This window comes from Girardinichthys multiradiatus, chromosome 6 (assembly GCF_021462225.1).
Source record: "Girardinichthys multiradiatus isolate DD_20200921_A chromosome 6, DD_fGirMul_XY1, whole genome shotgun sequence".
In the NCBI taxonomy this organism is placed as follows: Eukaryota; Metazoa; Chordata; class Actinopteri; order Cyprinodontiformes; family Goodeidae; genus Girardinichthys; species Girardinichthys multiradiatus.
The window spans coordinates 35,842,466-35,867,228 of record NC_061799.1 but is presented as its reverse complement, the minus strand read 5'-3'; the positions used below and the strand labels follow the sequence as shown (position 1 = coordinate 35,867,228).

Genomic DNA, 24,763 nt, shown 5'->3' with positions numbered 1-24,763 from the left:
ACGAAATACGTTCTCAAAGCAAACAAATTCAATTTCAAATCATTAAATTCAGTTTCAATTTAGTGAAATCAATTTTCAAACCAATGCATTTAATTTTAAATTACGGAAATACAGATTCAGTCTGAGCAATTCAAATACAGTTTCTGATGGCACAAGTTTCTGTTCGTATTTGACCTCTTGCAACTCACTGTCGGATTGACTGGGTGCGGAAAACGAGTGTAATGGTAAAATCTATTAGTGGAATTAAAGGCTAATGTCCTAGGGTAATACTGTTAAATAAAGAAATAAAAATAGCAGAAATCAAAGTTGCTTTTTTATTTTAATTCTTAGTTGGTATTAGCCTTGCATTTGACCCTTTTCATTCAAATGTTTGAAACACTGTCAAACATGTCTTCAATTGAGTTACCAAGGGGATGGGCTTGTTTTTGTTTTCTGCTGGGAAAACAATCAGTCCAGATTGGCCTTCAGGCTCATGCAACTGATGAAACAATAGTTAATAATTTCTACTCTTTTATTGATAGTTTTTAACAAATTATACTAACAGCCACCTCATTCTAAAGCTAAATACAATACATACAAATTATAAACACTAACAAGCCCAGTTCCATCTAAGAAGAGATAACTCTGTAAATAAATAAAAGCATACATAAAATTATTCCTTAACAGAGAAACACTGCTGTGAAACTGTATTTACTTCCTTAAGGGTTTCTTCAGTTGAGATTTTAACCCAAGTAATCAAACATATTGCACTTATCAGTAGTTTGTAGTTTATTGAATTTGGAACACACAAATGTGACAATTTCCCTTGTTTGGATTGTTTTCATGTAACTGCACTTGGAGGGCTACAAACTCAGAAATCAAGTGAGGCCATAGATACAAGTCTTACCTGCAAGTTCAAATATGATAGTAATAACACAGAAAAGGACTATTCTGGAGAGGTTTTTTTGTGGGTATGTCGAGGCGTTTTCCGAAGTGGCCATTTGGAGTAACTTTCTGTTGAGTAAAACGGTCACAGAGTCAAATAGGGAAGGCTTTTGTAGTTGTGTTGAAAATAATTCAGATAATTTAGCTGTTGAACTGTGTCTGATTCCATTGAATTAAATTTTTCATGTAATACAAACCTAATTGTTTAGAGATCAGAAAGATGCAAATTCTGCCCCAGGCAGTTAATCACCTCTCTTAACATCCAGGGACTAATGGGAGATAATTTAGCCTCAAAAACAAACATAAGGTCCAGAATTTGGTGCAAAGGTTGTTTTTTTTTGGGGGGGGGGGGGTGTTCTCCCTTTTTTCAATGTACCAGGCCCGGTGACAAGATTAATTGGCCTTGGGTGTGTTTAATTAAGTCAGCAAAGGGGTTATGTTGTTTTACCACAGCCAGGAGCAATTTAATGATTTTTAATCATGTTTCTCCATAAACTTTGATTTTGTTTTTTCTTTTCTGCAGCTTGCCTGTTCAGGTACAATGTCCTGTCCTTCGTCTACCTCATCTATCTCCTGCTTCTTCCGCTCTTTCCAGAGCCAACAAGCACAACAATGCAAGGTGAGATCTTCATTTCATCTCTGCTTGACTTTGACTTTGACGATGCTCCCTGCCTGGAGAGTCTTTAAATATTTCCCTTCGGTTTGAATGTTGTCTTCTGTAATACAAACCAGTCCTTTCTCCAGGAGACTTGAATTTCCCTGTGATGAGGTTGGATTTGGCACACAGTTTAGCCCATGAAATGTAATATTGGTTAGTCCAGGCACGAGTCCATCTGTAATAACAAAAACGATCTGCTGTCAGGCAGATCTCAGATAAAACGATTCGATCCGTCAGCTCGAGATCTGAAGTCTGCTTGATGAAAATCGACACTTCAGGCTCTTTCATTGTTACGTTTAGTTGTATTTCGCAAAATCCAATAAATGTGTATATTTAAAGAGCACAATTAGTTAATTCATTCCATGTGAAGGTTGAGCTGAAGCTTCATTCTTAAACATTTTGGTCTTTAAAGCTTGTAAACCAGCTTCTATATCATCCTTTCATGGCTGTAGGTATTAATCCACTGTAGAAGCATGAATCACAATGGACTTCTGCGGTTTTTGAGAAGTGACTGAGATGACTGTTCTCCTCACGGATGATAAATGTGGGATTGCAGCCGCCGGCTTCATGTGCTGCCCTCCACCGCAAAATCCTAAACAGCACACCTCCCAGACCTCTACAGCAATAATACAGGTTTCTGGAGGAGACCGCGTGCAGTGTTTAATAATACATAAAGCCATATTGGCGGAGGTGGAGGGAGCAGCATCCAGTCCGAGATTCGTCTCCAGCTGAAATAACAGGCAGGAAGTAAAGGGAGGAAGAGAAAGGAGGAAGGAGAGGAGGGCGCAGAGAAAGTGGACCACTTACAAGCTCATCAATAGTTGAAGAGAAAAGAGGGCTTCTAGTAAAGCTGGAGGCTCACCTCTTTAATAGCTGTTGACTTCAAGTGTGGTTTAACATAAACATCAGTATTCATATAGTCAGTTTATAGTAATGTGAGAACTTTCCTGCCTTTTTAACACCAAACACAACCAGTCATGGACTGGCTAAGTTTCATGAAAAAGTAATTGCCCACTTACAGATTTCTTCTTTTTTTTTTTTTTTTGCTTTTTTGTGACATGTGAATGTTTCAGATCATCAAACACATTTTAATATCATACAAAGACAATCTAAGTAAATACAAATTGGAGTTTTCAAATGATGAATGCCTTTATTAAGGTAGGAAAAGCAGAAGAAAGGGACAAATACTTTATCAGAGCTCTGTAGAAGCCTCTCAGGGTGTCTGAACATTGAGAGGATATGCCAAGCTTTCTCAGGATCACAGTATTTACACAGACATCATAAACTTAAATGTTCAACAGGATCTCATTGATTTTATCCAAAACAGAAAAGGACCCATGTACTTAACTAATGCACTTTAGTGTATTTTGTCAGAATTATTTAGATTAATAATCATAAAATTGTTCATTTATGTACGTTATTTTTACTTTTATTTTACTTTTTTTTAAAGATATTTTTCAGCACTAGTGGCCTTTATTTTTTATTTTTTTTTGACAGTAGGCAGACAGGAAAGAAGGGCAGAGAGAGGGGGAGACATTCTGCAAATGTCGCCGGGTCCAGGACTCGAACCCGGGACGGCCGCTTCATGGACTGTAGCCTCCGTATATGGTCGCACCCTTAACCCCTACACCATCAGCACCGCGCTCAATTTTCTGAACATTTTATATTCCAACCTATATCGGTTGATTGTGGTTCTGATTCCTGTTTGGGCCTGTGGGTTAATGAACTAATTACAAACGCTTTATAATACCCGATCGAACCAAAGTAATGTTCAGTGACCTCTTGCTGGTAGATGATTGACATTTGAATGCAGGAGACTAACACCAGATTATTAAAAAATCTATCAATCACAAAACTGTGATGGGGTGATGGTGATGCACCTTTGGTGAGCATGACTCACTGAAGTTTTCCCCAAATTCCTAAATTTGTCTTTTCTTCACTCTACAGGGTACTCGAGGGTTCAATGGAGTTTGCCCAACCGGTCCACATGTGTTTTGTGGACCTAGAGAAGGCATTTGACTGTGTCCCTCATGGTGCCCTGTGGGGGGGTGCTCCAGGAGTCTGGAGTCAGGGGCCCTTTATTAGGGGTCATCCAGTGTCTGTACAAGCGGAGCAGGAGTTTGGTCCGCATTGCCGGCACTAAGTCGGACGTGTTCCCGGTGCATGTTGGACTCCGGCAGGGCTGCCCTTTGTCACCGGTCCTGTTCATAACTTTTATGGACAGGATATCTAGGTGCAGCCAACGGCCGGAGGGGGTCTGGTTTGGGGACCAGTGGATTTCGTCTCTTCTTTTTGCAGATGACGTGGTCCTGCTGGCCCCCTCTAGCCAAGACCTACAACATGCACTGGGGCGGTTCGGTGTGAAATGGCTGGGATGAAGATCAGCTCCTCCAAGTCCGAGGCCATGGTTCTCGACAGGAAAAGGGTGGCTTGTCCTCTTCAGGTTGGTGGGGAGCTTCTGCCTCAAGTGGAGGAGTTCAAGTATTTTGGGGTCTTGTTCACGAGTGGGGGAAGAATAGAGTGGGAGATCAACAGACGGATCGGTGCGGCTGCCGCAGTAATGGGGGCACTGTGCCGGTCTGTTGTGGTGAAGAGAGAGCTGAGCCGAAAAAAGCGAAGCTCTCGATTTAGCGGTCAGTCTATGTTCCTACCCTCACCTATGGCCATGAACTTTGGGTCATGACCGAGATCACGGATACAAGCGGCTGAAATGAGCTTCCTCCGTAGGGTGGCCGGGCACTCCCTTAGAGATAGGGTGAGGAGCTCGGCCATCCGGGAGGGGCTCGGAGTAGAGGCGCTGCTCCTCCACATCAAGAGGAGCCAGTTGAGGTGGCTCGGGCATCTATATCGGATGCCTCTTGGACGCCTTCCTTGGGAGGTGTTCCAGGCGCGTCCCAGCGGGAGGAGGCCCAGGGAACGGCCCAGGACACGCTGAAGGGACTATGTCTCTCGGCTGGAATGGGAACGCCTTGGGCTCCCCCTGGAGGAGCTGGAGGAGGTGTCTGGGGAGAGGGACGTCTGGGCGTCTCTACTGAGTCTGCTGCCCCCGCGAACCGGTCCCGGAAGAAGCAGAAGACGGCGAGTACGATTACGAGTCTTTCCTTCAAGTAAGGGCAAAATTAGGGAGCCTTTCTCTGACCTGCTGACCAGCAGTGCACAGCAACAAACATGGGGAGGGCAACGCTGTGTTGCTCCATTAAACTCTTGTCACTCGGGCACTTTCCTTAATGTCTCATTTAGAGCACTTAAACTGCAAGAACGGTATGATGGAAAATGTAGTGATTTGGAAACCAGAACTTTTTAAGAACTCTGTGTACTTTCCTGCTTAAAAAACGGCCCATGCCTACAGACGACGGATTTGGTCCGCACTTGGCAACAATGGTCTTACCATGTGACACAGGGGAAACAAAACCAAAGGTATAAATCTGTCTGGTCGGAGGAAATATTTGATGGGAATGTGAGCCAGAGTGAAATATTTCATCATACAGTTCCTGCAGTTTAAAATCCTTTTGAGATGCCAAAATTATTGCCAAAGCGACTAGAGTTTTTTTTAAGCAACCCAGTGTGTTCCCTCTCCCACCTGTTACTGCAAAATGCTGGTCAGCTAGCAGAAAAAAGGCTACTACACTTTAATTTTTCTCACAAGAAAGACAAACAACATGGAGCACCACCCATCACTCTCGTTAAGGTAACACTGTTTTAAAACTACTGCTGGAAATCTATGAGCAGCATTCCTATTAAGAAGACAGATCGACCAGTCAAACAGCTAATATCTGCTTGTATACTTGTGTTACTCAGCTTTCGATAAGCAAAAATAAGCACCTGTTAAAGTAATCAGTAGAGCTTAAGCTTATAAATCCAAATAATAATAAAAAAGTGTTATAGATGGCACTATTTAATTGTAAAATTCAACATATTAGTTTATCAGCAGCAGGGATATTTTTTGCTTTACCATTTTAAATAAAAGCATTTAGATCAGGTTATACATTTTTGTTGTAAGTCTCGATATTATTAAGATGAAAACACCGTATTTTTACTCAAGGTTAAAGACCTATGTGCATTCCTTTGTTTAAATAATCATAGGGCCTATAGGAATAACCATTTAATGCAAATGTGACAGCAACTTAAAGGTTTATAAAAGAGTGTTTTTCTATTCACATTTATTGAGACTGGGCTTTCGTCCTGGTCCTGTTCTCCAATAGCTGGAAAACTATCTTTGCTTGATCAAAGAAATTAGGTTAAGATATTAAGATATTTACTGCTCACAACCTCTCTGCAGAAATCCACTACAATACATTTTAAGTCCTGTTCTTGCTAGTTGTTTTGTCTTTTCGACTAATCTTATTTGCTGTTGTCAAAATCGGATCAAGAAATTCAATCTAAATAAACATGTTTCTTTGCAGAATACAAAGTAGTGTTTTGAAAAGCTGTAAAAATGTCAAATTCTTGACAGATTTAATTAAGGATGTTTTTAAAAGTTGAAAGCAGAGTCATGTATAGTTATATAATCAAAAAGCCAAGCCACAGAGAAAAAATCACACAGAAATAACCCATTGCTGTAAAACAAACGTAAATATTCTGCGGTTCCCCTCAAGTCATATCATAAAAGCAATACTCTTATTCTGTATTTAACAGGGTTAGCCTGCAGCAGATTACAATTCAACTTTATGTGTATTTTTATTAAAGATTCTTATTGTTAATGTGAACAATGTACCCTATGCAGATCAGATAAACAGTGGCGGTATAACACCCGAGGCGTCGGATAGCATGAGATACTGTTTGGGTGTAACAAGCCAGGACTTGTATCCCATCTGGCTGCCTCACCTGTCTGTCATCAAGGACGGACTGCAGGATGACAGACGCTGGTGTGAGGAAGGTACAACAAACAGGATCGCAGTCAGGGCGACATTTCTGACTGGAAACTAGTGTGATGCCAGTCTTTCACAATAAACTCTAGACTTAAGTTAAATATTGTTTTTTTTAAATAAAGGGTCTCTTGTTATAATCATGACAGATTGCATACATTAAAGGTTTTTTTTGTAGTTTGAACGCTTGGTAAAAACTTGGGGGATGCAGCAAAGGTCTTGAGGTGGGTAATCAAACCCCAGACTGCTGCTTCAAGGAACTATTACCCTCTGTGTGTGGGGCGCCCACTCTACCTTCGCCATGCACCGCCCCATAATTAAGGACTTACCTGAAGGAGAAACTTGTAGAGTCTTTCTTTAAGTTTCATACATTTTTTTTGGAAATTTTGTAGGAGATTGTGTCCACTTTCAGACAATTCCATTTATTGTTGTGAGAATTATGGTTATCTGTTAAATCCCATCGGAGCACAGAGAGGTCTCAGAATCCGGCCCATAGGCTGTAATGTTATTTGAAAAGTCTGGATTTGAAATGTATTTTTACAAAGTTACATCTTCTGCAAAAATCCAACTAGCAATGGGAAAATCACCAAGATACCTTGCTGTGTCTGTGGGGCTGCACGGTGGCGCAGTTAGTAGCAGTGTTGCCTTGCAGCAAGAAGGTCCTCAGTTCAACTTTCTGCATGGAGTTTGCATGTTCTCCCCGTGCATGCATGGCTTCTCTCCGGGTACTCCGGCTTCCTCTCACAGTCCAAAAACTTGACTGCTAGGTTAATTGATCTCTCTAAATTGCCCTTAGGAGTGAATGAGTGTGTGCGTGGTTGTTTGTTTGCCATGTGATGGACTGGCGACCTGTCCAGGGTAAGTAAGTAAGTAAGTAAGTAAAATTTTATTTATATAGCACCTCTCAAGACACAGATCACAAAGTGCTTCACAACACTAATACAAGGCACAATTGGAATAATATATTTATAAATGTAAAATAGAAGATAAGATAAAATCAAAAATAAACTAACCAAACGCAAGCCTAAAAAGATGAGTTTTTAGCTGTTTTTTAAAAGACACCACCGAATCCGCAGTCCTTATACACAAGGGGATAGAGTTCCAGAGTCGGGGAGCTACTGTTGCAAAAGCTCTATCACCCTTAGTTTTCAGCCTTGTGTGATGTACTGCCAGTAGGACTTTATCGCATGACCTCAGAGACCTGGGGGGATTGTACGGATATAAGAGTTCACTGATATAAGTTGGGCCTTGACCATGAAGACCTCTATAAGTCAGGACCAGAATCTTAAACTGAGCTCTGAATTTAATGGGGAGCCAGTGCAGCTGGATGAGTAACGGTGTGGAGTGGGAATACTTAGAAGATTTTGTCAGAAGTCTAGCAGCAGCGTTCTGAACAACCTGGAGACGTTCCAGGGAGTTTTTGCTAAGACAGGTAAATAAAGCATTACAGTAATCCAAACGTGAGGAAATGAATGCATGGATAGTAATCTCAAGTTCAGAACGTGACACAATGGGACTTAACTTAGCAAGGTTACATAAATGATAAAAACAAGAGTGAACCAGAGATTTGATGTGGGTGCCTAAGGAGAAAGCAGAGTCAAAAGGTTACACCAAGGTTCCTGATGGAAGATTTAGGTGTACCCCGCCTCTCGCCCAAAGACTGCTATAGATAGGCACCAGCTCCCCCGTGACCCACTATGGAAGAAGCGGGTCTAGAAAACGGTTGGATGGATGAGTGTTAGTTTTATGCATGTTGGATTGTCACTAAAAAAATGTTTCAAATACCTAATGGGCAGGAATTAGCACTGTTAAAGTGATGTTTAAGGATGCTTTTCAAAACATTATTTTTTAGAATACATTACTGCAAAAATATCCTCCATAGTAATAAGGGAACTAAAGTAGTGATTTAAAAGGGATTATTTAAGCCTTTCAAAATAATGTTCACACATACTTTATACAAAATAAAACTCTCCTTATAGGTTTGCTCATTGCAGACTAAGTTCAATGTTACAAATAGACCGAACCTGAGAATCAAAAAATAATTCTGTTGTTATTAAAAAATAATCAAGTTTCACAATATCTTTGTTTTAATAACAAACAACCAAATTTATGTTATATTGTAAGTGAAGGATAAAGGCCCCATAAAGTTGGACGTTCTAAACTCAAGACCTCGAGGCAAACTCAATGCAAACTGAAAATATACGCCTGCCACACGTCTGCGCAAAGCTCTGTTTTTACGAGTGCGTACACGGTGTCACACAATAAACTGCTCGGTGTTTTATATGTGACAATGTGAGTAACAACACCAAATTTGGCTTAATAAATCCAAAAGCAAGTAATAAATTGTGCTATTTTCCCATTTTAATTCCCTGGGCTATCACCGCTAAGAGAAAGAATGCTTGTAAATATGAAGTATGGAGGAGTTTTAGTTCATTTCTGTATCCAAATCAGCTCCAAGGGCTCTGGGCAACTTTCTCCTGCTTGTTCTCCATCTTTCCTTATAGCAATTTTGTTGCCTGAAGACAGTTTGTGTCTGGCACTTTGGTTCCTTACTCAGTCTCCAAACACTCCCATGGGAAGGAATTTTATATGCTTCCTAAACAGAAGGCATTGTGCAGATTTCATAGTCGCACCATCTCCATCAACAGATTAAGAATTCCTTGAACTGACAGCACTCAAACCTAATATAACTCCCATGGTCTTTGGGGAAATTAATTGTATATTCTTTTTCTCATCTTTTATGCAATTTGTCTCAAATGAAGAAGCTCGTGCCAGAATTAACAAGGTGGGAAAAATGTGCTGTGGGTCTGAGAAAGTAAGACGATGACGACAGCGGGGATTTAAAAAGCCAACCTGGGATAGGAGTTAAAGCCAAACTGCCAATGCTGGACCATAAATGAGCTAAATCCACAAAAACATAAAATATTCATACAAATTTATGCAGGAGTACTAAAAGGCTTCCCTTCGAGAATCAGTCCATTCAACAACCCACAGGATGTCTCATGTAAGGCTTTTAAAATGTTAGCTGCTAATATTAGAGTGATACTTCACATTTTGTTTCCCTCCATTGAGAATTAAATGCCTTCAAGCCAAATACTCAGAGTTAAAACCCAAACAAGTTGTCTCTAAAGTCTCAAACTGACACGTCCTGTAGGACAAACGGCACTCTTGTGGCTTTAAAAAAAACAAAACCTTACACCTTAATGAATTATTCATGCCAAACATTGGGTTTAAATTAACAAAACAGATCCACTCGTCCTTTAGGCTCAGAAGGCAAAATGAAACGGACCATCAAAACAGAGCATTGAGTTTACTGAAATCCTTTTCCTAACTCCCTCCAAAATAATTAAAACACAGTGGGCTGTGTCTCTATTCTGTTCAGACTTTTTCAATACCTAAACTGACTTTTTGCAACATTTACAGGTCCTTCTCAAAATATTAGCATATTGTGATAAAGTTCATTATTTTCCATAATGTCATGATGAAAATTTAACATTCATATATTTTAGATTCATTGCACACTAACTGAAATATTTCAGGTCTTTTATTGTCTTAATATGGATGATTTTGGCATACAGCTCATGAAAACCCAAAATTCCTATCTCACAAAATTTGCATATTTCATCCAACCAATAAAAGAAAAGTGTTTTTAATACAAAAAACGTCAACCTTCAAATAATCATGTACAGTTATGCACTCAATACTTGGTCGGGAATCCTTTTGCAGAAATGACTGCTTCAATGCGGCGTGGCATGGAGGCAATCAGCCTGTGGCACTGCTGAGGTCTTATGGAGGCCCAGGATGCTTCGATAGCGGCCTTTAGCTCATCCAGAGTGTTGGGTCTTGAGTCTCTCAATGTTCTCTTCACAATATCCCACAGATTCTCTATGGGGTTCAGGTCAGGAGAGTTGGCAGGCCAATTGAGCACAGTGATACCATGGTCAGTAAACCATTTACCAGTGGTTTTGGCACTGTGAGCAGGTGCCAGGTCATGCTGAAAAATGAAATCTTCATCTCCATAAAGCTTTTCAGCAGATGGAAGCATGAAGTGCTCCAAAATCTCCTGATAGCTAGCTACATTGACCCTGCCCTTGATAAAACACAGTGGACCAACACCAGCAGCTGACACGGCACCCCAGACCATCACTGACTGTGGGTACTTGACACTGGACTTCTGGCATTTTGGCATTTCCTTCTCCCCAGTCTTCCTCCAGACTCTGGCACCTTGATTTCCTAATGACATGCAGAATTTGCTTTCATCCGAAAAAAGTACTTTGGACCACTGAGCAACAGTCCAGTGCTGCTTCTCTGTAGCCCAGGTCAGGCGCTTCTGCCGCTGTTTCTGGTTCAAAAGTGGCTTGACCTGGGGAATGCGGCACCTGTAGCCCATTTCCTGCACACGCCTGTGCACGGTGGCTCTGGATGTTTCTACTCCAGACTCAGCCCACTGCTTCCGCAGGTCCCCCAAGGTCTGGAATCGGCCCTTCTCCACAATCTTCCTCAGGGTCCGGTCACCTCTTATCGTTGTGCAGCGTTTTCTGCCACACTTTTTCCTTCCCACAGACTTCCCACTGAGGTGCCTTGATACAGCACTCTGGGAACAGCCTATTCGTTCAGAAATGTCTTTCTGTGTCTTACCCTCTTGCTTGAGGGTGTCAATAGTGGCCTTCTGGACAGCAGTCAGGTCGGCAGTCTTACCCATGATTGGGGTTTTGAGTGATGAACCAGGCTGGGAGTTTTAAAGGCCTCAGGAATCTTTTGCAGGTGTTTAGAGTTAACTCGTTGATTCAGATGATTAGGTTCATAGCTCGTTTAGAGACCCTTTTAATGATATGCTAATTTTGTGAGATAGGAATTTTGGGTTTTCATGAGCTGTATGCCAAAATCATCCGTATTAAGACAATAAAAGACCTGAAATATTTCAGTTAGTGTGCAATGAATCTAAAATATATGAATGTTAAATTTCCATCATTACATTATGGAAAATAATGAACTTTATCACAATATGCTAATATTTTGAGAAGGACCTGTATAATGCTGGTCTCATGCATGTGGTGCCTGCCGCCCACCACCATAATAAAGGTTTTGTGAAACAAATAGGTCCAACATGCCTCAGCTTTGGGCTTTAAGGCCTATTAGAAATCTGGACTTTTTGTAATAATTAAACCATTAAAAACCAATAATTGTATAATGTAAAGTTTTAACTACATGCCAATGTACAATGCCAACTGTAGTTTTAAAACAGTGATGGGTGACTCTGCTTTAGTTTCCCCACCATGACTGTCTGCCGGTTTCACAACTATAAATAATTTTCCAGACAGGTTAAGAGACTTGAAGGTATGTATGACATTATTAAATAATATATGTAATTTCAGACTTTTTTCCTTGTTCCATTTTCCGCATGATTATTGTCTGAATCTTTAGGAGTGAGTTGCCCTAATCATTGTGTTTTTTCATGGTTTTCATATAGAACATGGCAAAGAAGCTTGCATCAATCTGTCCATCCATTTGTCCGTTTATCACGTGTCCATCCCTTCCATCTGTCCATTTATTCTTCCTTCTGTCCATTCATCCAACCAGTCATCCATCAATCTGATCCACCCACCGATTTATCTTTCTTTTTGTCCATCCATCTGTCTGTCACCAATCCATAGGTCCATTTATTTATCCTTCCTGCTATCTGTCCATATGTCCTTCAATTTGTCCGTCTGTTTATCACCTTTTCATCCATATATCCTTCCTTGTGTCCATCTTGTCATCCATCAGTTTGTCCATAGATCTGTTTATCTATCACCCACTTATGCATCAATTTATCCTTCCTTCTGTCTATTTATCCATCTGATAAATGGGTAATTCAGAACTCTGGAAATTTGAGCTTGGAAAATTCTGGTAGTTTGGCTTGGATAATTTGTAGGAACCGTTACTAGCCAGGGGGCTCAGCGGTAGCGCCTCTATTTAGTCAGGAGATTGCACAGAACCACAGTAAAACTCTCCCAACGGGGATGCTGTAAACCTAATGAGAAGAAAACATTCTGCATTACTGAGCACTGGATCAGAGTGAGTGGATGTATGATAATCTAATCTAAGAGGGTAAACCGTGAAACAAAATGGAAGGCTGTAACTTCTTTCTGAGGTTGTCAAAAAATATTAGGTTTGAGGATGAAAATGAACTTTTTTTTTATGAGTTCAACCTGTCCTTCGCAAGGGAATTATCACCACAACAAGTCCTGAAATTATCCCAAATACCTGTAGGTGCACTATAAAGTAGTCATGTGTTGAACAGCTGTGGCAGCTCCCTTCCTTCCCACCCAGGATCAACCATGTCTTCCAGCTGCTCTGTTCTTTACCTGCATTATTTGGGAAAGAAGCAATCTCATTTAACATCTTTAGTTTTTTAAACAGCTCACAGTGACATCAGTCACCAAAAGCAGAAGCCAAATCAGTGCTGAATAAAAGCTAGTTCTTCTTTGACAGTGTATTAGAGAGTTACGTTTTGACAGAAATTAGCTGTGCTCAGTGGAGGTAGCGCCAGCTTTATTCCAGCATATGTATGGTGATCTGCTGAAAAGTCTCCTCGGGCTCTCTCAATGTTGCCCCGTCTCCTTTTGCAGCTCACTCAAAGCAGCTTCTCAGCGTATAGCACATAATATCAATAGAAAACAGCTGTACATTTTTAATGCATTCCTCCATAACTACTGTGTAAAAGCTCAGAAATACCGAGAACATTTTAACAGAAAGTTCTCAAACCATCAGTGCTTGAACGTGTTGAACTCACTGTGCTCATTCTTTCTGTTTAGGCCACACAGGGCGTCTGCTGCAGTCCCTCTGCTTCACCAGTATGTCCTTCCTGTTGCTGCACATCATCTATCAGATTACCGTCAACAGCCTCCTGGCCAGGAACTCCATCTCCTCCGACTTCAACTGTGAGTACACTGCAGCCTTTGTGATTGAAGCTCTGAGGCAGAGCTCTGTTGTGTGCAGAAGAAGTGGAGCACGTCTGAGGATCTAAGTTGGGTGATGGAGGGCCCTTCGATTGCTCTTGTCTATTTGAAAGAGAGATGAGAAAATATCCTGCTGGTTTTTACTTTTTCCTCGAGTTACAAAAAGTTACAGATGATATGTTAATTTTGGTTAAACTGATTCCAGATATTAATGCTCCTGGTGGAAATCTGCAGTTTTGCCACGTTTGTTTGTGTCAGACATATGTGTCCCATTATTCCCGCAGGCCAGTTTCTGCTTGAACTCTGACCTCAGCAATTGATGTGGTGTCATTAAAGGAGGTGGAGCATTCCACAGGCTGAGAAAGTTTTGTTTTTAGAAATATCCCCACTTTCATCACAATTTTTGACTTTCTACAACTTTCTGTAATTTTAAGCTTACCTTTACAGAATTTGCAGGTTATTTTCCTGGAACAAAAGCATTGATTACCAGAACCTACACAGTACTTCCTGGAGTTTCTGTAACATGCAGGTTACTTCAAAACCATAAAGGTTATTGGAACTGATGGGTTGCTTTTGCTGGAACTTGCTTTCTGAAACTCACAGGATACTCACTGGAACTTATAGGCTTCTTCTTCTGAAGCTTGCAGGTTGTTTTTCATGGAATTGACAGGTTACGTTCTAGAACATGGGGGCTGTTTTTCTTCAACGTACTGTTTACCTTTCCTAGTGTTTCCAGGGTACTTTCTTAAAACTTAAAGGGTACTTTTTGGAACCTGATAAAGAAACTTACAGGTTTCTTTTAATGCAACTTACTGATTACCCCTCTAACCCTACAGTAGTGGTGTCCGAACTTTTTGCCATTTCAGCTGAAGGTAAAAGTATTCTGGGGGGGGGGGGGGCACAAAACTTAAATTTTTAAATACAAATGCAAAAACTTATTTCATTGCGATTTCTTTCCAGTTTTTATTTTTACATATTCAACAAGAAACTAAACAAAGAATATATTAATGAAAGAAACAGAGTTGTATGATTTTTTTTTTTTTTTTGTAGAAGACAAATATGTAATTCATGCTTGATCTAAAATGTAAAAAAGGTCAATTTTAGGGTCATTCAGTGTACTTCCTGGAATTTACATTTTAGTTTGCTGAATTTGCAGGTTACTTTTTCTGACGCTTGCAGGTAATTTCTCCTGGAACCTACAGGTTACTTTTTCTGGGACTTGGATGTTGCTTTTCCTGGTACCTACAGAATACCTTGCTGGAATTCACAGGCTAAGTTCTAGTATTTACAGGTTACTCTTCTTGGACCTTACGGATTACTGTTTTGTAATTTAAAGGTTACTGTCCAAAAACAGGGCTGCACGGTGGCACAGTTGGTAGCACTGTTGCCTTGCAGCAAGAAGGTCCTGGGTTCGATTCCCAACTGGGGGTCTTTCTGCATGGAGTTTGCATGTTCTCCCCGTGCATGCGTGGGTTCTCACCGGGTACTCCGGCTTCCTCCCACAGTCCAAAGACATGCCTGTTAGGTTAATTGGTCACTCTGAATTGCCCTTAGGTGTATGAATGAGTGTGTGCATGGTTGTTTGTGTGTTGCCCTGTGATGGACTGGCGACTTGTCCAGGGTGTACCCTGCCTCTCGCCCATAGACTGCTGGAGATAGGCACCAGCTCCCCCGTGACCCACTATGGAATAAGCGGTAGAAAATGACTGACTGACTGTCCAAAAACACAAAGGTTACTTTTTGGAACTTACAATTACATTTTTTGGGGCTTACTGGTTGCTTTTCCTGGAACCTACAGGTTAATTTCCTAGCACTCACAGCCTACCTTTTGTAATTCACAGATAGCTTCTGCTGATGCTTACAGGTTACTGCACTGTAATGTTAAAGTTACTGTCCAAGAACCTACAGATTACTTTCTTGAACTTCCATTTTACTTTCTGGAGCTTACAGGTTGCTTTTTATTGAGCCTACAGGTTACTTTTTGAAACCTGCAGCATATTTCTTCTGGAGCGTTCAGGTTACTTTAATGAAACTCACAGACTAGTCTCCTGGAATTCAAATATTACTTCCTGTACTTCCAGCACCATACAGTGTCATGATTCGTAACCATTCCCTGACTTTAATGAACTCTCTTGAAACATATGCTGATGTGAAAACAAAAATGCAACAAGCATAGCAAGCAGAATAAGCTACTCATTCACTGTTGGAAAGGTGTTAATAGCTGGTCTCTGAGCTTCTCAAGAGACGTGGTATCAAGCTGTAAAATTTGAATGTGTCTAGACGGGGGACACAGCCTGACCTTGTGCTCTAATGACTTGTTCTTTCTAATGAAAGTAGCTTGCTTTGCTCGGTTGAATCTTGGCCAACTCAGAGAGCAGAACGAACCTTATCACCTCAGGAGGAAACACACACAGCCGTTCAGAGAGTGGAGGCTAAATATGCTCTTTATTACTGGATTCTCAGGGGCAGTGAACCTTTTTTGGTAGATTATAAATTCTGTCATCTACCTACCTACCTACCTACCTACCTACCTACCTACCTACCTACCTACCTACCTACCTACCTACTTACCTACCTACCTACCTACCTACCTACTTACCTACCTACCTACCTACCTACCTAGCAAGCGTTTGTTTTTGCTTTTTCACACCTAGATGTTTCAATAACACAAATATCACTATCATTAGATAAAGAATAACCTGAATAAACACAACAAGCACTTGTCATCAAGTGATTATTTCATTTTTCATTGGAAAATGCTGTCCGAGCCATTCTGGACTTATGTGAAAAAGGACTTGCCTAAGAGCTAGTTGTCCACCCTTAGAAGCACAAACTGCCATCAAGTGTTGGCAAAAACTGAAATAACTTTTTTACATCTCTGTGGAGGAATCTTGGCCCACTGCTCTTTGCAGAATTGTTTTATTTCAGGCACATTGGGGTGTTGAGCAGAATGGGCCTGTAAGGTTACATCACAGTATGTCAATTGGATTTAAGTTTAGAGTTTGACTGGATTTGGATTATTTGGAGCCATTGAAAAGTCGACTTGCTGGTGGTGTGCTTTTAACAGTTGTTCTGCAGCATAACCTGAGAGCATATAATTACACCAGATGTAACAGGATGTACACTTTCCAATAAGTTCTACTTTTGTCTCATTAGTCCACAAAATATTTTCCAGTGGATCTGCAAAATGTTTTTGGGCAGTTGTGAGATAGGACATTGTGTTCTCCTTTGGGCAGCTTTGAAGCTCACTTTGAACCTCTTACTTGGATGCCATTTTTGCCCAGTCTCTATTTCTTACAGTTGAATCATATGAGGCATTTCAGCCTACTTCATGCTGTGAGAAAGGTTCTAGTTAAATGATGTTTTTGATTCCACTGGTCTGGTATTAATCAGGCCAGTGTGTGACGAGTGAACGTCAACACCATAATGGGGCAAATACTTTTTCATATGGGGCCAGGTTGGTTTGGATGTTTGCTCTTAATAAATCCAGTCATTTGAAAACTGTGTTTTTGGTATTTAGTCATTGTCTATAGTGATATATTGTATGTTGACATAGTATGTTGTAAAGTAAAGTTTAAATAATTTAACTAACATTTAATTTTGCACCTGTATATGTATTCATTGCATGCCCTCCACGTTATTTATTGACATGTAGTGCTGTGAAGACGTTTTCACCAGCCACATTTTCTCTTTATATTTTGCTTCTGAGGATTTAGACTTTCTTGTAATCTTTCAAACTGATCTTAAATGAAAATTCCTCCAGGCTGTCTAAAGGTATTTCAAGATTTTCTTTGGACTTTTGTTGCTTTTTTAAATGTATTTTCTGTCTGGTTCTGGTACCGTACCATGAGAACATAATGTGCGGTGTTTGCGCAAAGCAGTATTGTCAGGATTAAGAAACTATCTCCAGATGGACTGCATCTGAAAGTCATGCAGCTATTGATTAAGATCTTTTTTTTAACAAAAAAGAAAAACAAGAATGTTTTTTTTTGTGCCTCTGTAATGATTATCAAATATGTTGCAGGAACTTTACCTCTGTAAGTTTATCCTAAATTATTCCTATTTAAGTTTTTTTTCTACTGCAAAAGGAAGTCTGACATTATGCTTGTACTATTTCTGACTAGATGCATTAGCTTAGATTTCTATATCTGGTATGTAGCCCCCTTGAAACCCTTTTCCTTTTGGCAGCCAAGTATAAACAGATAGTCCTCCTCCATGAAGTGGTTGTCCTCCCTCTGGATAAAATAGTAGACTTTCCTTTGTTTGTAGCAGCCAAAACCACCTCAAGACCTCTGAGCTGAGCTTAGCATGAACTGGAAAACCTTTCCTGGGAGAACTAACACCTCCAGCTGTTAAGGCAGGTCAGGGAATGGTCACCAGATGAGCCGTAGCTGGCTTGCTTTGGAGTCATCTGTCATTCCTATGTGCTGACTTGTCCCGGATTAAGCGGCATTTGCAAACAGTTTGTATTAACCGTGAAAGAGCACCAGATGGGTGGAGTTTGCTAAATTTCATGTTGACTTAATCGTCCGCAGAGAAAATTCACCTCTCTGACTTCCGGATATTTTCCTGCAATTGTCCAAATTTCTTGGCAGTCAGTGTCCTTAATGCCGATCCCCAGATATCTGACAGCTTAGAAGGTGAAAACAAGTCTTTGAACACTAAAACTATGACGTGCTCACATGTTGATGCTTTGTTTTACAGTTTGTGGAAAGGTGTAACTGGCGCTTGGCCTACAGAGATAGAAGACGGTGCAAAAAAAGTGCTGCATGGAGATTTACAGTCCGGGAAGCACAAAGGGTGTTTTATGATGCTGACATAAAGTCTGGAAGACAGGTATTTTTGGTTCGGAGCAGGGGTGAAACACTGGCCCCGCCTCAACAGACTGAAAGTCTCACACTTTATTCCAGAGGTCTCCATGCTGAGCTCGGTTTGTTTTACACAGTATTCCCCTGTCATGCTATGGATCAGACTCTACCTCATTTTACCTCTGGCATTCCTGAAGCATGAAGTCACAGTCAGGATGGGGGGTTTCCTCCCACACCTGAAGGTTTAACGTTGTCAGGGAGAAATTACGTGTTGCAGATGTTTGGATTTGAGAACATTTAAACAGACTGGGTTTTGCGTGCAGTCACTGGATTTTATTTGAACATGTGAGTAGGGGAGTATGAGTCTTTAAAACAACACAAAGGGACTTTATCTTCATCTTTGCCACTCTCTGTGTTTCATCCTAGCTACTCTGGCTTTGATGACAGTTTCAATTTTCCACCACTACACTAATTTTCTTTAAAAGTGTATGAGTTTAAGGAGCTCTGACTTTTTTTGAAAGAACATCTGGTAATTTTCAGGTAATCTCACAAATTACTTTCTAGATCTTCCAGGTTACTTTAATTGAACTCAGAGGTTACTTTCAAGCACGTAAAGGTTACTTTTTGGAACTTGCGGGTTACTTTGTTTGAACATACAAGGTTCTATGTGGAACATACAGATTAGCTTCTGAACAATACATTTGACCTTTTGGACTACTTTTCTAAAACACTAAGTCTACTTTCTGGAATTGACTGATTTTTTTGTTTTTTGTTTTTGTAGCTTACAGGTCATTCTCCTGAAACATGCAAGTTACTTTCCTTTATCTCACAAACTGCTTTCTGGATCATACGGGTTACTTTCCTGGACTTCAAAGGCTGCTTTCTAAAACCTAGAGTTTACTTTCCCAGAATTCAAAACTTATTTTTTGGAACACAAAGGTTACATCTTGGAGCTTATGGATTGCATTCGTATAATGCAAATGTTACTTTCTGTAACTGACAGCTTTACCTTTGCTACGATTAACATTTTACTTTCTATAAGTTACGTAAGCGAAAGTGTCTGCTGATGCTGATATTGCTGATTTTAGCATAGGTTTCATCTACACTAAACACAGATTACACTGTGTATATGTTTCTAGTTTTTGTTAGCTTTGTGCTGTGGATGACGCATCCTATCAAAAGTGAAGCGTGATAACAATCAGCCACAGTGAGCTGAAAACATACTTTGTAATTTGCACATCAAAATAATTATGCAAAAGTCAATTTCAGTGGGAATTCCAGAGAGTTTCTGTTACATTTGTCTCACAGATATTTTAAAGAAAACTGGGAAGTTACTTGTGTGGTAATTTGAGCCCTTGCTCCTTCCTTCCCATGTGAAAGGATGTAGATGTCTCCATAATGTCTGTAGACTCTATAATGTTGATGATGATTTTGCAGAAGGTACCAGAAGAATCTAAAAATGGCATTTCCTCTGTTGTTTTAATCTCCAATGCTGGTGATCGCCGATAAGTCCATCTGTCCTCCTTCACTGAGCTTTTATAAATGGGAGTATCCGTGTGGAGGTGGACAGATAAGTCTTAACAAGTCAGTTTGGCTCTGGGTGAAGTGCTTGATGTCAGGGATGAGTCTTGTGGCCTCCTCCCTTCACAGACGTTTCTGCCCTTTTAGATTTCACAACAAGCCATTTCTCGGCCACCCACTGACCTGTCTTCCCCTATTTAGCAACCAGAGCCCCAGTTTCTTCAGATTGTAACAAGTCTTTGGATACAATCTCCCTCATAATTTACAGTGCCTTGTGAAAGTATTCGGCCCCCTTGAACTTTTCAACCTCTTGCCACATTTCAGGCTTCAAACATAAAGATATAAAATTCTAATTTTTTGTGAAGAATCAACAACAAGTGGGACACAATCGTGAAGTGGAATGAAATTTATTGTATGTGTTAAACGTTTTCAACAAATGAATAACTGAAAAGTGGGCCGTGCAATATTATTCGGCCCCTTTACTTTCAGTGCAGCAAACTCACTTCAGAAGTTCATTGAGGATCTCTGATTGATCCAATGTTGTCCCAAATGACTGATGATGATTAATAGAATCCACCTGTGTGTAATCAAGTCTCCATATAAATGGACCTGCTCTGTGAGAGTCTCAGTGTTCTGTTCAAAGCGCAGAGAGCAGTCTCTCGATGTGCAAAACTGATAGAGACAAACCCCAAGAGACTTGCAGCTGTAATTGCAGCAAAGGGTGGCGCTACAAAGTATTAACGCAAGGGGCCCGAATAATATTGCACGCCCCAGTTTTCAGTTTTTTATTTGTTACAAAAGTTTGACACATCCAATAAATTTCATTCCACTTCACGATTGTGTCCCACTTGTTGATTCTTCACAAAAAATTACAATTTTATATCTTTATGTTTGAAGCCTTAAATGTGGCAAGAGGTTGAAAAGTTCAAGGGGGCTGAATACTTTCACAAGGCACTGTATGTTTCAACACTGAAACACTTTTGTACAATAAAGGTTGATTTTTCGAAACTTGTTTGCCTACAGAAACCTTTTTCATACACATTCTATGTTACCTGCAGAATACAGGGCAGCAAAATGATAAAAAAAATATAGAAACATAACATTTCCGATTAATTTACCAAACTTTTTTGTGTGCATTTGAATATATAAACAGTTATGATGAATATTATATTTATCTAAACTGGATATTGCAACTTCTTTGCATCTTCTCAATCTTCATGTTGAATTCATTGTGCTTTACGGGTCCTTCTCAAAATATTAGCATATTGTGATAAAGTTCATTATTTTCCATAATGTAATGATGAAAATTTAACATTCATATATTTTAGATTCATTGCACACTAACTGATATATTTCAGGTCTTTTATTGTCTTAATACGGATGATTGTGGCATACAGCTCATGAAAACACAAAATTCCTATCTCACAAAATTAGCATATTTCATCCGACCAATAAAAGAAAAGTGTTTTTAATACAAAAAACGTCAACCTTCAAATAATCATGTACAGTTATGCACTCAATACTTGGCAGAAATGACTGCTTCAATGCGGCGTGGCATGGAGGCAATCAGCCTGTGGCACTGCTGAGGTCTTATGGAGGCCCAGGATGCTTCGATAGCTGCCTTTAGCTCATCCAGAGTGTTGGGTCTTGAGTCTCTCAACGTTCTCTTCACAATATCTATCTATGGGGTTCAGGTCAGGAGAGTTGGCAGGCCAATTGAGCACAGTGATACCATGGTCAGTAAACCATTTACCAGTGGTTTTGGCACTGTGAGCAGGTGCCAGGTCATGCTGAAAAATGAAATCTTCATCTCCATAAAGCTTTTCAGCAGATGGAAGCATGAAGTGCTCCAAAATCTCCTGATAGCTAGCGGCATTGACCCTGCCCTTGATAAAACACAGTGGACCAACACCAGCAGCTGACACGGCACCCCAGACCATCACTGACTGTGGGTACTTGACACTGGACTTCTGGCATTTTGGCATTTCCTTCTCCCCAGTCTTCCTCCAGACTCTGGCACCTTGATTTCCGAATGACATGCAGAATTTGCTTTCATCCGAAAAAAGTACTTTGGACCACTGAGCAACAGTCCAGTGCTGCTTCTCTGTAGCCCAGGTCAGGCGCTTCTGCCGCTGTTTCTGGTTCAAAAGTGGCTTGACCTGGGGAATGCGGCACCTGTAGCCCATTTCCTGCACACGCCTGTGCACGGTGGCTCTGGATGTTTCTACTCCAGACTCAGTCCACTGCTTCCGCAGGTCCCCCAAGGTCTGGAATCGGCCCTTCTCCACAATCTTCCTCAGGGTCCGGTCACCTCTTCTCGTTGTGCAGCGTTTTCTGCCACACTTTTTCCTTCCCACAGACTTCCCACTGAGGTGCCTTGATACAGCACTCTGGGAACAGCCTATTCGTTCAGAAATTTCTTTCTGTGTCTTACCCTCTTGCTTGAGGGTGTCAATAGTGGCCTTCTGGACAGCAGTCAGGTCGGCAGTCTTACCCATGATTGGGGTTTTGAGTGATGAACCAGGCTGGGAGTTTTAAAGGCCTCAGGAAGTTTTTGCAGGTGTTTAGAGTTAACTCGTTGATTCAGATGATTAGGTTCATAGCTCATTTAGAGACCCTTTTAATGATATGCTAATTATGTGAGATAGGAATTTTGGGTTTTCATGAGCTGTATGCCAAAATCATCTGTATTAAGACAATAAAAGACCTGAAATATTTCAGTTAGTGTGCAATGAATCTAAAATATATGAATGTTAAATTTTCATCATGACATTATGGAAAATAATGAACTTTATCACAATATGCTAATATTTTGAGAAGGACCTGTATATTAAAAGCCATAATCGTTGGCTTTAACTTCTAACAACTTGCAGAAAACCCATGATGAAAACTCATGCTTCTTTGCTTTTACATCTGTGTGATTTTGAACAGTTATTACTAACTTTCTATTTGCAAGCAGTTGGATAAGGAAATTAAATATATTTGATTTTAAAAAAAACAACAAATTGCCAGTCTGCTGTTTTTCTATCAGTGTTAACGGAGCATGGTTTGCTATGCATGCTGTCAGGTAACATTATATGCTTGAAGGGTCCTTCAGTGGAATTTATGTCAGTACAACTAAATAAGGAACCTAGTATGATACTGTAATTACTTTCTGGTATTTATTTAGGACATTAGATTACTGGCAGTGCGGTACAGTAATATTTTGTATTTCTTTAAATACAGTACCTGTGGTGTTTTGTATTTTACAGCATGTTGAACAGTACTGCATTATAATAAAGCAGTATTGCTGTATGTTTTGATAGGGAAAAAGTGCATGTCCCTGTCAAGAAAATCCTTAGTTTTTGTGTTTAAATCTCCCTTTTTTAATCCTGCTGCCCCATGTATTTATCATCAGACTGCAAACTAAGCCTTTTTCTGTATTGTTTCAATTCTTTGAAGATATCGAACCATCCACAGTGACCTCTTTTTGTCCTCCTTGCAAGTGAACACTTCTTTCACAGTTGTTAACTTAACAATCACCTCCCTAAAAAGTATCTGTAATTTCCACTCATGTGGAACAGCAGATAAACTCAGTGAGATGAAGTGCTTTGTCTGCGATATCTTTTTAAAGCATATTTAACATCTGCAGTGTCCTCTCTGCACATTGTAAACCTGAAACCTCAGTTCAGTAAAGTTTAGCACCTAATTATTCATCCATTGAACCAACAAAGCATTCAGGTATACCGGTACCTGAAAAAGAGCCCAAGAATATCAATCTCAGTGGTAAATTGAATATGTGGGAATCCTTGGAGAGGTGTCAAGGATTAATGTTGTGTTAATGGCCACTTTATTAGGTACACCTGTCAGGTTGGACCCCTTTTTGGTGTCTGAACTGCCTTAATTCTTTGCAACATAGATACAAGGTGTCTGAAACAATCCTTAGAAATATGAGCTATATATTGGTATGATTGCATTACACAGTTGTTGTAGATTTTGTTTGCTGTACATCTGTGATGCAACACTCCTGTCTCACCACATCCCAAGGGTGCTCTGTGGATTGGATCTGGTTGTTGTGGAGACTGTTGGAGTAGAGTGAACTCTACTCCAGAAAGCAGATTGTTATCTGGTATAAACATGGGCAGCAGCAATACTCAGATAGGCTGTGGTGTTTGAACCTTGCTCAGTTAGTACTAAGGGACCCAAAATTAGCCAAGAAAACATCTCCCACACTATAACACACCATGTCTGATGTCATGGTCTTCAACTGAATAAAAGGTAGAGAGCGTTTGTGGTGGTGGGCAGTCAGCCTCTGCCTCAAGCAGAGGCGTTAAAATATCTTGGGGCCTGTTCAGGAATAACGTAGAATCGATGGATTGGTCCGTCTATGTTTCGACCTTCACCTATAGTCATGAGATACGAATCATGACCATTAGAAAAAGATCCCAGATACAAGCGGCTGAAATTAGCTTCCTTTGTATGGTGGCTGGAGTTAGCCTTAGATGTAATGTGTTGACTTTCCTCATTGTGGGGTTCAAGCTTCTGAGCAGGATGCCTCCTGGGTGCCTCCCTCCACATGAGGAGACCCCAAGGCAGACCCAGAACTTGCTGGAGGAACTCTATATCCCTTCAGGCCTGACAATGCCTTGGTTTTTCTACAAAAGTGAGCTTTAGCGTGTGGCTAGGAGAAGGGATGTCTTGGTTTGTCTCCAGGACCAGGAACCCTCATGACCCGATCTCGAACAACCATAAGAAATTGAGTGGATGGAAGGATGAACCATTATACCACCGCCAACACCATCCTAAACTCTCGATACAAGGCATCCATGCCTTTTTGTTGTTTATACTCAAACCCTACCATCTGAAAGCCCACTGTTGGTGAGCCAGTGTGATTTAGAGCCTCAGTTTGCTGTTCTCCGCTGACAAGAGTGCCACCCTTGTGGTCTTCAGCTGCTGTTGCCCATCTCCCTGAGAGTTTTGATGTGTCATGTATGAGGTGTTATTCTGTATACCTTGGTTGTAAGGAGTGGCTATTTGAACATCTGTCATCTTAAACCAGTCCACTCA

At 40.5% G+C, this 24,763-nt stretch overlaps 1 protein-coding gene across 3 annotated transcripts in view; it reads left to right on the top strand.

The window, feature by feature from the left end:
* LOC124870041 (piezo-type mechanosensitive ion channel component 2) overlaps positions 1-24,763 on the top strand; it is a 147,850-nt gene that overhangs the window by 16,237 nt on the left and 106,850 nt on the right. For all 3 annotated transcript variants that reach the window (XM_047368463.1, XM_047368462.1, XM_047368461.1), the window contains exons 2-3: positions 1,448-1,543; positions 13,245-13,370. In XM_047368463.1, coding sequence (XP_047224419.1) covers positions 1,448-1,543; positions 13,245-13,370 — 222 coding nt within the window. The remainder of the gene's footprint in view (positions 1-1,447; positions 1,544-13,244; positions 13,371-24,763) is intronic.